General features: G+C 37.9%; 1 protein-coding gene across 1 annotated transcript in view; it reads left to right on the top strand.

Annotated features, from left to right (window-relative positions):
- LOC145601704 (uncharacterized) overlaps positions 1-3,183 on the top strand; it is a 49,568-nt gene extending 46,385 nt beyond the window's left edge. Inside the window, exons 60-63 of the mRNA XM_081657766.1 lie at positions 617-775; positions 917-1,192; positions 2,242-2,527; positions 2,840-3,183. Coding sequence (XP_081513892.1) covers positions 617-775; positions 917-1,192; positions 2,242-2,394 — 588 coding nt within the window. The 3' untranslated portion in view covers positions 2,395-2,527; positions 2,840-3,183. The remainder of the gene's footprint in view (positions 1-616; positions 776-916; positions 1,193-2,241; positions 2,528-2,839) is intronic.
- The last annotated feature ends 9,161 nt before the right edge of the window (positions 3,184-12,344 follow it).

Genomic DNA, 12,344 nt, shown 5'->3' with positions numbered 1-12,344 from the left:
ACATACTACAATAATGGGCTGCCGTCTGTTCTCATTTAAAGTGGGGTTTCACTCCTACTTAGGCTTTCCTTCCAATTAGATGGATTATCATACCAGTAAAAAGAAAACTAACCTAGGTAAATTCAAGGTTTACAAGATGAAATATGAATGAAATAAAAGGAAATGTGAATAAAATGATTCAAAGGCGATGTGAAAATATATAAAAGTAAAATAAAAATTAAAAAGGATGAAAACTTCTAAATCCACTAAATATTCTAAATTCAACTATATTAAAAGTGAAAATAAGAAATTTTGAGGCTAGAAACGCTAAAATTAGAGAAAAATTATCCTAATTATGCCTAAAATACTACCTTGTCAATATTTAATGCTTATTGTTAGCAGTTAGAGCTTTACGTATTATATTATAATTGTCATTTTCCTGGCAAGATATGCGCTAAAAATAATGATAATCTTTTATGTAAGCCTAAATATGAATACCTAGGGCTGATTGAATTCGCATTACATCTATACTTTGTGTCATTATATAATTATGTTATAGGCTTACAGCAATCATTCAAAACTCAATTGAATTCACCCTTTTTTCTTTTTTTTTTTTTTTTATGTTTTCATTATGAAGGTTATACTACAGCTGGCAGAATCAGGCTCTTTTCTTCGCCAGGTTGATTTGTTCAAAGTGCGTGGGAAATTTGCTTTATCAGATGCCTATGAAGACCATTTTATGCTTCCTAAAGGAAAAATCTTTATAGTCACCCATCGTAGAGCTGTACTTCTTCAAGTAAGTGGGAATTATGCAAAATGGGACAGTTCTTGTTTATCCTGTTTGTATACTTTTTCTGCAGCCATTGCTTTTTATTACTAATCTTGCTAGTGTCCAAGGCTCTGATTTATTGTTTCTGCATTTTTCTAAAAATTTCAGCAGCCCTTGAACATTAAATTCAGTGCAGCCAAAGATCCATGTTCAATACTGTGGGATGTTATATGGGATGACCTGGTAACAATGGAGTTGACTCATGGAAAGAAAGACCAACCCAATGCACCACCTTCACGTGTCATCCTATATCTTCAAACCAAGTCAATAGAGACCAAGGATCAACTTCGTAAAGTCAGATGCAACCGTGATTCTAATCAAGCTTTTAAGGTTTATGCTGCAATTGAGCAAGCAATGAGCACCTATGGACCTAATAAGTCGAAGGTGAGGATGAGTTATGCCTATCAGTAGTAATAATTTAAAACTTTACTGCTTTTTCTTTGTCTTTATTTTTTGGGTCACTGGTATCCTTATTATTGAAGGTCATAGATTCTTTAACTGCTTACTGTAAGAGATGAGTTATTACATCTAGGTTTGGCCATCTAGGGGTGGGGGTTGAAAATTTTGTGTCATTGGATGTAATTAAGATAGTATTGGAATAATGGGAAAGAAAAATCAATGCCTAATTCTCTCTGTGTGGTGAACCCCAATGTTTTGTGTATGTGTCTATGTGAAGAGATTAAGCTCCTCAGAATGTTTTCTTGTCCGAGTGAAATTCCCTGGTATTTGTGAGTGAAAAGGACTGTTGTTCTAGCAACATTTGAATGGTTCTTGTACGGGTTGAGGTACTTTTGGAAGCAAAGAGTTCATATTCAAGATCCTGCCTCAGATTGTAAGGTTCCCCTCAGGGTCAGATATAAGGGACTGTTTGCTTATTTATAAACGGAGTAAATTCCCAAAAAAAATCTAGATAATTTGCGACAATGACTGTTGAATAGGTTTGAATCAGTTCTTTTTTGATATTCTGAACTCTTAAAAGCTTATTACTTTCTGTGTGTAGCATCTTCATCAGCGTTAAAATATGAATACCCCAAAATGCCCTAATTGGCAATTATGTGAAACTGCTGGAATATATTTTCGTGTGTTAGAGATGTTGCAAGAATAATCTTTGTAATGATTTTACTTAAACTCTCCAGTGTTTAAAGTGTTCTCCTACTGCTGTAGCAACTCCCCAGAGCAGGTATAATTAGTTGGTACTTTTATTCAAGGTAGTTGGGTTTGTGTAGAAGCGCAGGACACAGCCTCCCTTCTATATGTTGATATCCCTTTTATATGCTGCTATCTCTTTTATTTGGCGTCTTTGTTGCTGCTTTCCTTGACAATATTTTCATATTTACTGTTTTGTAACCTTTTTTTTTTTTTCACTAAACTACTTTTGGCTGTTGGATTGGCAATCATATATTAAATAATGCTTCACATATTATGTTATTCAGGGACCCCTAAAAAAGGTAACAATACCTTATTCCCCAAAGGCTGATCACGCAATTGGAGATTCAGTGCCCAAGGAAGGGGTTAGTGTGTGGTCAACAGGACAATTCCCAGCATCAGTTCCTACAAGGTCATTATTTGGAAGTAGCCCTGGCTAGAATGAAGTTATTCCAACTGTCATGGAGCTTGATTTATCCTACCTCACAAACATCATACACCATCAGTTTGTAAAATCATGTTGGAGTTCTCCAATTCTGGCACGCTTTGTACATGCACTTTCTATCCAAAAAGGTAATGGTAAAAATTTTATACTGTTTGATGCTTTTGTTGATCTCATCTGATTTGCAAGGTTTTGAGCTCTCAAAACCAGTTCATCTTTGTGATTATTAATTGAGCTGAGTAAATTGGGATGGTTTGTTTTGGGCAAATTTGCATAGATATAATTCATCTTAGTAATTGGACATGGAAAATATATATATATTATTTTCTGTTCAGCCTGATCTCTCCCAAACCATCTCATACAGGCTATTAACCCCTATAGCTCTTGTATATCCTGATATTCTGGTCAAGTTTTTAACCCACATTTTTATCACTTCTTTGCAGGTATAGAGGAAATACAGCTACAGAAGAGTCTTCATGTGAGATTAAGCTTCCTGACTTCCTCAGGAGGGATTTATTGACCCCTTTCTGAAACAGTAAGGCATTTGTACATAAATTTATGAGTAGTTCATTACTTGTACATGAATTTCTGCAGATGTTTCTGCTATAGGTTATATTGAGTTCTAGAGCCCTTTTTTCTTTTTTCTTTTTTTTTTTTCCTTTTATACATCCATAGTACAACCATGTTTGTAAATTCACTTGAACAGTCAATTTGATTATTCATACTGGCTTTTTTGCTTATTGAGCTAACGAGCCCATTTATAAGTAACTGAAGTAATTGAAAATAAGCCAATTTTGTTCTGATCAAGCTTGAGCGCGAATTTTCTCATTTGCTGAGTTCATTGAGACGTGGTTTTATTTGTAAAAACCCTTCTTTTTAGCCAGTTGTCAAGATAATTAAGTGTGAAATTAAAGAACACTCGTTTCATCTGTACAGCTCTTATTTGTTCACAACAAGGGAGAGCTCAACAATTATACAAATTTTTAAATGGACCTGGTTCACATTAATTTTAGAGCTGTCAATTAGGGTATTTAAGTTGGGTTTGGGTCGGGTCAAATTAGGTCTCGGGTTAAATCAAGATCAAGTTATGTCGGGTCAATCTAGCTTCAGATCAGGTTCAGGTCAATTTCAGTTCAAGTTATAAAGGGTCGTTCACCTTTTCGAATATAGGTCGAGTTTAATTTCAGGTTCGGGTTGTGTTGAGTCGGGTTTGGATGGGTTAACAAGATGGTACATTCGGGTTAGTGTTGAGTCGGGTTTTGGTTTAAGTTCAATTCTAATAAATATAGATGTGGCCAAGTTGAACTATATAATTACGCCCTCCATATTTTGATCAAGCATCATCAAGATTTTATTAAACCTATATACGAGTAATAGAGAGCAAAAGATATATTAGCTGAACAAAAGATTTTATTAAATCGGATTGAAGGTTTACAAAAATATACCAGTATATAAGCTGAATAAAAGGTATAAAAAATTTTATTAAACCTTCCATGACTCGGGTTTAGGTTTTAATTGGGTCAGGTATTAGTTCGGGTTCAGATTGTTTTCGGGTTGGGTTAAATTGGTTGACGGATACTATAAGGTCGGATTCAGGTTCAGGTCATAAAGTATTGGATCAAATCGGTTTTCGGTTTTCGGTTAAGATCAGGTCAAGTTCAGGTCGGGTTACTGGTCACTAGTTTCACCCCATTGATCGATTAAAGGCTGGTTTCAGATCATTGTCGGTTAAGATCGGGTTCTCAGGTCGAATCAGTTTTTGACATCTCAAGCTATAATCCACACTTTTTGAGGAAATTTTGAGGCTTCGGGGCCTGGTTGTAAAAAGTGTCGAGACCCTAGAGGATATATATCTCGGGGTCATATCTAAAACCATATATGATCATTATTTGTTGTCATAAACGTACGTGGTAGACTTGAGTTTACGAAATCACTACAAGTTGTGAACGGGTAAAATGACTGTTTAAGAGCATATTAAATGGTTCCACCGACCTAATTGGACACCCAGAGGGTATTAGGAACCATGATAAACATCTCGACAATTTTTAATTCCAATCGAAAAAAGGTCAAAAAATTACAAAATTGAAGGCTATAGTCCACACTTTTTGAGGAAACTTTGAGGTTTTGCGACCCGATGGAGAAAACCCTTGAGACTCTAAGGGATACATTTCGGGGTCATATAAATGCCGTTTGAAACCATATATGATCATTATATGTTGTCATAAACGTACGTAGTAGGCTTGAGTTTACAAAATCACTGCAACGTGTGAACGGGTAAAATGACCGTTTAAGGGAATATTGAATGGTTCCACCAACCCAATTACACTCTCGAAGGATATTAAAGACCATGGTAAAAATCTATACAATTTTATTTCCGATCGAAAAAAGGTAAAAAAATTACAAAATTGAAGATTACAATCCACACTTTTTGTGGAAATTTGGAGGTTTATAGGCTCGATGGCAAAAAGTGTTCAGACCCTAGGGGATACATCTCGGGGTCATATAATGCCATTTGAAACCATATATATGATCATTATATATATATTGGATGGTTCCACCAACCCAATTGGACTCCCGGAAAGTATTAGGGACCATGATAAACATCTCGGCAATTTTTTTTTCCGGGCGAAAAAAGGTCAAAAATTACAAAATTTGAAGGCTATAATCCACGCTTTTTGATGATATTTTGAGGTTTCGGCGACCGGTGGCGAAAAGACTTGAGACCCTAAGGGATAAATCTCGGGGTCAAATAATGTCGTTTTAAACCACATATGATCATTATATGTTGTCATAAACGTCCGTGGTAGCCTAGAGTTTACGAACTCATTGCATGTTGTGAACGGGTAAAATGACTGTTTAAGGACATATTGGATGATTCCACCGACCCAATTGGACTCCCGGAGGATATTAGGGACTACGGTAAACATCTCGGCAATTTTTATTTCCGGGCGTAAAATGGACAAAAAATTAAAAAATTGAAGGCTATAATCCACGCTTTTTGATGAAATTTTGAGGTTTCGGCGCCCGGTGGCAAAAACCCTTGAGACCCAAAGGGATACTTCTTGGGGTCATATAATGTCGTTTGAAACCATATATGATCATTATATATCGTCATAAACGTCCGTGGTAGGCTTGAGTTTACGAAATCGGTGCAAGTTGTAGACGGGTAAAATGACCGTTTTCAGGTTATATTGGATGGTTTCACAGACCCAGTTGGACTCCCAGAGGGCATTAGAGGCCATGGTAAACATCTCGGCAATTTTTGTTTCCGGACGAAAAAAAGTCAAAAAATTACAAAATTGAAGGCTATAATCCACGCTTTTTGATGATATTTTGAGGTTTAAGGGCCCGGTGGCGAAAATACTTGAGACCCTAAGGGATACATCTTGGGGTTAAATAATGTCGTTTGAAATCATATATGATCATTATATATTGTCATAAACGTCCGTGGTAGCCTTGAGTTTACGAAATCAATACAAGTTGTGAACGGGTAAAAATGACTGTTTAAGGGCATATTGGATGATTCCACCGACCTAATTGGACTCCCGGAGGGTATTAGGGACCACGGTAAACATCTCGGCAATTTTTATTTCCGGGTGAAAAAAGGTCAAAAAAATTATAAAATTGAAGGCTATAATCCACGCTTTTTGATGAAATTTTTAGGTTTCGGCGCCCGGTGGCGAAAAGCCTTGAGACCCTAAGGGATACTTCTCGGGGTCATATAATGCCGTTTGAAACCATATATGATCATTATATATTGTCACAAACGTCCGTGGTAGGCTTAAGCTTACGAAATCGGTGCAAGTTGCGAACGGGTAAAATGACCGTTTTCAGGTTATATTGGATGGTTCCACAGACCCAATTGGACTGCCGAAGGGTATTAGGGGCCTGGTAAACATCTCTGTAATTTTTATTTTCGGGCGAAAAAAGGTCAAAAAATTACAAAACTAAAGGCTATAATCCGCTTTTTGATGATATTTCGAGGTTTCAGGGACCCGGTGGCGAAAATACATGAGACCCTAAGGGATACATCTCGGGGTCAAATAATGTCGTTTGAATCCAAATATGATCATTATATATTGTCATAAATGTCCGTGGTAACCTTTAGTTTACGAAATCAATACAAGTCGTGAACGGGTAAAATGACTGTTTAAGGGCATATTGTATGATTCCACCCACCCAATTGGACTCCCGGAAGGTATTAGGGACCACGGTAAACATCTCGGAAATTTTTATTTCCGGGTGAAAAAAGGTCGAAAAATTACAAAATTGAAGGCTATATCCACGCTTTTTGATGAAATTTTGAGGTTTCGGCGGCCGGTGGCGAAAAACCTTGAGACCATAAGAGATACTTCTCGGGGTCATATAATGCCGTTTGAAACCATATATGATCATTATATGTTGTCATAGACGTCCGTGTAAGGCTTGAGTTTACGAAATCGGTGCAAGTTTGATCAGGATTAAGTAGGTTGCTGGTCTACTAACCCTAATCAAATTAGAAATTTATAACCTAAACTACCCTAATACAAGTATAGGGGTAAGTAAAGGGTCGATCCACTAAGGAAGCTCACTCGTCCAACATCAATATCACTAATGCAAGAGTCAAAAGAGGAAATGTTTTTGTTGATATTTTGGATAAAAAACACTAAAACTACGAATAACCAAAGATAAAGATGAATAAAATCAAGAGAGAACAACGCTAGGGATACGGGGGTGTCAAGCATGATAAGAAAAGGGGGAATAATGATAGTTATCATGAAGAACATGCCAAAGAACACAAGATCCTACCTAAATAACCCATTCTCATGCAATAGTCTAGGCAAATCAACGAAAGAGGTCTATGCTAACTAGGATCATTCTCATGCATCCTATTAGACACAAGCAAATCAAGAGAATAAAGAAGCACAATATACAAAACTCCATTTTAACAACTCATTCTCATGCAATCATTAAAATAGAGGTGATCTTAATCTAGTTCAAATCATTTTCATGCATTTAAACTAGAAGGCAATCAAATTTAGTACAACAATAATCTCAAGCCATTAAAAATCATGTCTTTCATCAATTTAAGGCATGTATTCAATCCAACCGTCATCATTCATCCAACATTCAACACATATTTTCCACCCCCTTCCCCTAGCTAAAAGATTAGCCTAAAGAAAGGAGAGTAAACATAATAACAATACTAGAAACAAACTCAAGAAACTCAAAACAAACCATGATTAAAAACAATGAAAACAATAATAACTAGATGAACTAAAAAGATTAACAAAAATAAGCAACAATAAAGCAAATAAATAAAGCTAAAGGAAAGGATTAGAGATTACTAGAGAGAGGATTAATGAAAGATGAAAACTTGAAGGAATTGCTTGATTGAAAATTAAACTTGACCAAAATTGATTACTTGGAAGAAAATTGAGCAATAATCTACTTTATCTCTCTAAAAATTATCTAATCTAACCCTAAGAGAGAGAAGCTCTCCTAAACTAACTAAGAAAATAGCATAATGGATCCCCCCGTACAAAACAAGCCCCGCAATATATAAAGAATCGCGCAAAAACGCAGAACAGGACCCGCTGTGCGCCCGCGCAAGGATCTGTGCGCCCGCGCATGGTAGTTGTGCGCCCGAGCGTGCGCCCTCGCAGCGGTCTGTGCGTCCTCGCAGCGGCCTGCGCGCCCGCGCAATGTAGCTGCGCGGCCGCGCATTTGTGGGTTGTGCGGCTTGTGCCTGGGTGTGTGCGCCCGTGTTGCTGGATGCGCGCCCGCGCGGTGTGGGTGTGCGCCCGCGCACATGTCGCGCACAGGCCGCGCAAAACTTTCTGCCTCGATTCTGCAATTTCGCTAGTTTTGCGCGGGTTCTCACAGGGATGCGCACCCGCACATTATGCGCGCCCTTGCACCTTGCTTTCTTCGATTCTTCTCTCATGCTTCCTTGGCTTCTTCTTTGCAATCCAAGACTTCAAATACCTAAGCACAAACACCAACGGAAGCAATAAGGTATAGGGAACGGTGCAAACACGCAATGAAGGCAAGCATTCAAGAATATACACGATTTCATTTAAAACACATCGAGACATGTATGCATGCATTATTTGAACAAAACAATTACAAAAAGCCCTAAGACAAGCTAAAACAAGGCATAAACACTATCCTAGGAGTGACATAAATGTCACTCATCAAATTATTGGACAAACTAAAACTAATAAAAAAAAAAGCAAAAATACTCAAAATAAAGATAAAAGACGAGAATAATAAAATAATAGAAATAAAGGGTAAAAAGGGTGAAATTATTGGAAAATAAGCCGGAAAACGACTCAATAAACACCCTAAAAGTGACATAAAAGTCACTTATCAAAGTTGCGAACGGGTAAAATGACCGTTTCAGGTTATATTGGATGGTTCCACCGACCCAATTAGACTCCCAAAGAGTATTAGGGACCTTGGTAAACATCTCGGCAATTTTTATTTCCGGGCGAAAAAAGGTCAAAACATTTCAAAATTGAAGGCTTATAATCCACGCTTTTTGATGAAATTTAGAGGTTTCGGTGCCCGGCGGCGAAAAGCCTTGAGACCCTAAGAGAAACTTCTCGGGGTCATATAATGCCGTTTGAAACCATATATGATCATTATATATTGTCATAAACGTCCGTGTAAGGCTTGAGTTTACGAAATCAGTGCAAGTTGCGAACGGGTAAAATGACCGTTTCAGGTTATATTGGATGGTTCCACCGACCCAATTAGAGTCCCGACGAGTATTAGGGACCATGGTAAACATCTCGAAAAATTTTATTTTCGGGCGAAAAAAGGTCAAAAATTTTCAAAATTGAAGGCTATAATCCACGCTTTTTGATGAAATTTAGAGGTTTCGGCGGCCGGTGGCGAAAATCCTTGAGACCCTAAGAGATACTTCTCGGGGTCATATAATGCCATTTGAAACCATATATGATCATTATATGTTGTCATAAACGTCCGTGTAAGGCTTGAGTTTACGAAATCGGTGCAAGTTGCAAACTGGTAAAATGACCGTTTAACGTTATATTGGATGGTTCCACCGACCCAATTAGACTCCCGAAGATTATTAGGGACCATGGTAAACATCTTGGCAATTTTTAATTTTGGGCGAAAAAAGGTCCAAAAATTTCAAAATTGAAGGCTATAATCCACGCATTTTGTTGATATTTTGAGGTTTCGGTGGCCGGTGGCGAAAAGCCTTGAGACCCTAAGGGATACATCTCGGGGTCAAATAATGTCGTTTGGAACCATATATGATTATTATCTGTTGTCATAAACGTCCCAGGTAGCATTGAGTTTATGAACTCATTGCAAGTTGTGAACGGGTAAAAGACTGTTTAAGGGCATATTGTATGATTCCACCCACCCAATTGGACTCCCGGAGGGTATTAGGGACCACGGTAAATATCTCGGTAATTTTATTTCCGAGCGAAAAAAGGTCAAAAAATTACAAAATTGAAGGCTATAATCCACGCTTTTTTATGAAATTTTGAGGTTTCGGCGCGCGGTGGTGAAAAGCCTTAAGACCCTAAGGGATACTTATCGGGGTCATATAAACCGTTTGAAACCATATATGATCATTATATGTTGTCATAAACGTCCGTAGTAGGCTTGAGTTTACGAATCGGTGCAAGTTGCGAACGGGTAAAATGACTGTTTTCTGGTTATATTGGATGGTTCCGCATACCCAATTTGACTACCGGAGGGTATTAGGGACCATGGTAAAAATCTCGGCAATTTTTATGTCTGGGCGAAAAAAGGTCAAAAAATTACAAAATTTAAGGCTATAATTCACGCTTTTTGATGATATTTTGAGGTTTCGGCGCCTAGTGGCGAAAAGCCTTGAGACTCTAAGGGATACTTCTCGGGGTCATATAATGCCTTTTGAAACCATATATGATCATTATATGTTGTCATAAACGTCCGTGGTAGTCTTGAGTTAACGAAATCGGTGCAAGTTGTGAACGGGTAAACTGACTGTTTAAGGGCATATTGGATGGTTTCACCGACCCAGTTAGACTCGCGGAGGGTATTGAGGACCATGGTGAACATGTTAGTAATTTTTATTTCCGGACGAAAAAATCAAAAAATTAAAAAATTGACGCTATAATCCACGCTTTTTGATGATATTTTGAGGTTTCGGCGCCCGGTGGCGAAAAGTCTTGAGACACTAAAGGGATATATCTCGGAGTCATATAATGTCACTAAAAACCATATATGATCATTATATGTTGTTATAAATGTCCGTGGTAGCCTTGAGTTTATCAAATCACTACAAGTTGTAAACAGGTAATATGACTGTTTAAGGGCATATTTGATGGTTCCACCAACCCAATTGGACTCCCGGAGGTTAGGGACCACGGTAAACATCTCGCCAATTTTTATTTCAAGGCAAAAAAAGGTCAAAAAATTATGAAATTGAAGTCTATAATCCACGCTTTTTAATGAAATTTTGAGGTTTCAGCGCTCGGTGGCGAAAAGCCTTGAGTCCGTAAGGGACACTTCTCAAGGTCATATAATGCCGTTTGAAACCATATATGATCATTATATGTTGTCATAAACGTCCGTGGTAGCCTTGAGTTTATAAAATCACTACAAGTTGTGAACGGATAAAATGACTGTTTAAGGGCATATTGGATTAATCCACCGACCCAATTGGACTCCTGGAGGGTATTAGGGACATCGGTAAACATCTCGGCAATTTTTATTTCAGGCCGAAAAAAGGTAAAAAATTTACAAAATTGAAGGCTATAATCCACGCTTTTCGATGAAATTTTGAGGTTTCGGCGCCCGGTGGCGAAAACCCTTGAGACCCTAATGGATACTTCTCGGGGTCATATAATCCCGTTTGAAACCATATATGATCATTATATGTTGTCATAAACGTCCGTGGTAGGCTTGAGTTTACGAAATCGCTGCAAGTTGCGAATGGGTAAAATGACCGTTTCAGGTTATATTGGATGGTTCCACCGACCCAGTGGAACTCCCAGAGAGTATTAGGAACCTTGGTAAACATCTCAGTAATTTTTGTTTCCGGGTGAAAAAAGGTCATAAAATTTCAAAACTAAAGGCTATAATCCACGCTTTTTGATGATATTTTGAGGTTTCGGCGGCAGGTGGCGAAAAGCCTTGAGACCCTAAGGGATACATCTCGGGGTTAAATAATGTCGTGTGAAACTATATATGATCATTACATGTTGTCATAAACGTCCATGGTAGCCATGAGTTTACGAACTCATTACAAGTTGTCAACGGGTAAAATGACTGTTTAAGGGCATATTGGATGATTCCACCCACCCAATTGGACTCCCGGAGAGTATTAGGTACAACGGTAAACATCTCGACAATTTTTATTTCCGGGCGAAAAAAGGTCAATAAATTACAAAATTGAAGGCTATTATCCACGCTTTTTGATGCAATTATGAGGTTTCGGCGCCCTATGGCGAAAAGCCTTGAGACCCTAAAGGATAATTCTCGGGGTCATATAATGCCGTTTGAAACCATATATTATCATTAAATATTGTCATAAACGTCCGTGGTAGGCTTGAGTTTACGAAATCGGTGCAAGTTGCGAACGGGTAAAATGACCGTTTTCAGGTTATATTGGATGATTCCACAAACCCAATTGGACTCCCATAGGGTATTAGGGACCACGGTAAACATCTCGGCAATTTTTATTTTCGGGCGAAAAAAGGTCAAAAAATTACAAAATTGAAGGCTATAATCCACGCTTTTTGATGAAATTTTGAGGTAACGGCGCCCGGCGGCGAAATTAAACCCTTAAGACCCTAAGGGATACTTATCAGGGTCATATAATGTCGTTTGAAACCATATATGATCATTATATATTGTCATAAAGGTCCGTGGTAGGCTTAAGTTTACGAAATCGGTGCAAGTTGCGGACGGGTAAAATGACCGTTTTTAGGTTATATTGGA

The sequence above is a fragment of the Chenopodium album genome, chromosome 21 (assembly GCF_948465745.1).
Source record: "Chenopodium album chromosome 21, dcCheAlbu1.1, whole genome shotgun sequence".
NCBI classification, from domain to species: Eukaryota; Viridiplantae; Streptophyta; class Magnoliopsida; order Caryophyllales; family Amaranthaceae; genus Chenopodium; species Chenopodium album.
The sequence above is the reverse complement of the archived record's forward strand: the minus strand, read 5'-3'. Positions and strand labels throughout refer to the sequence as shown.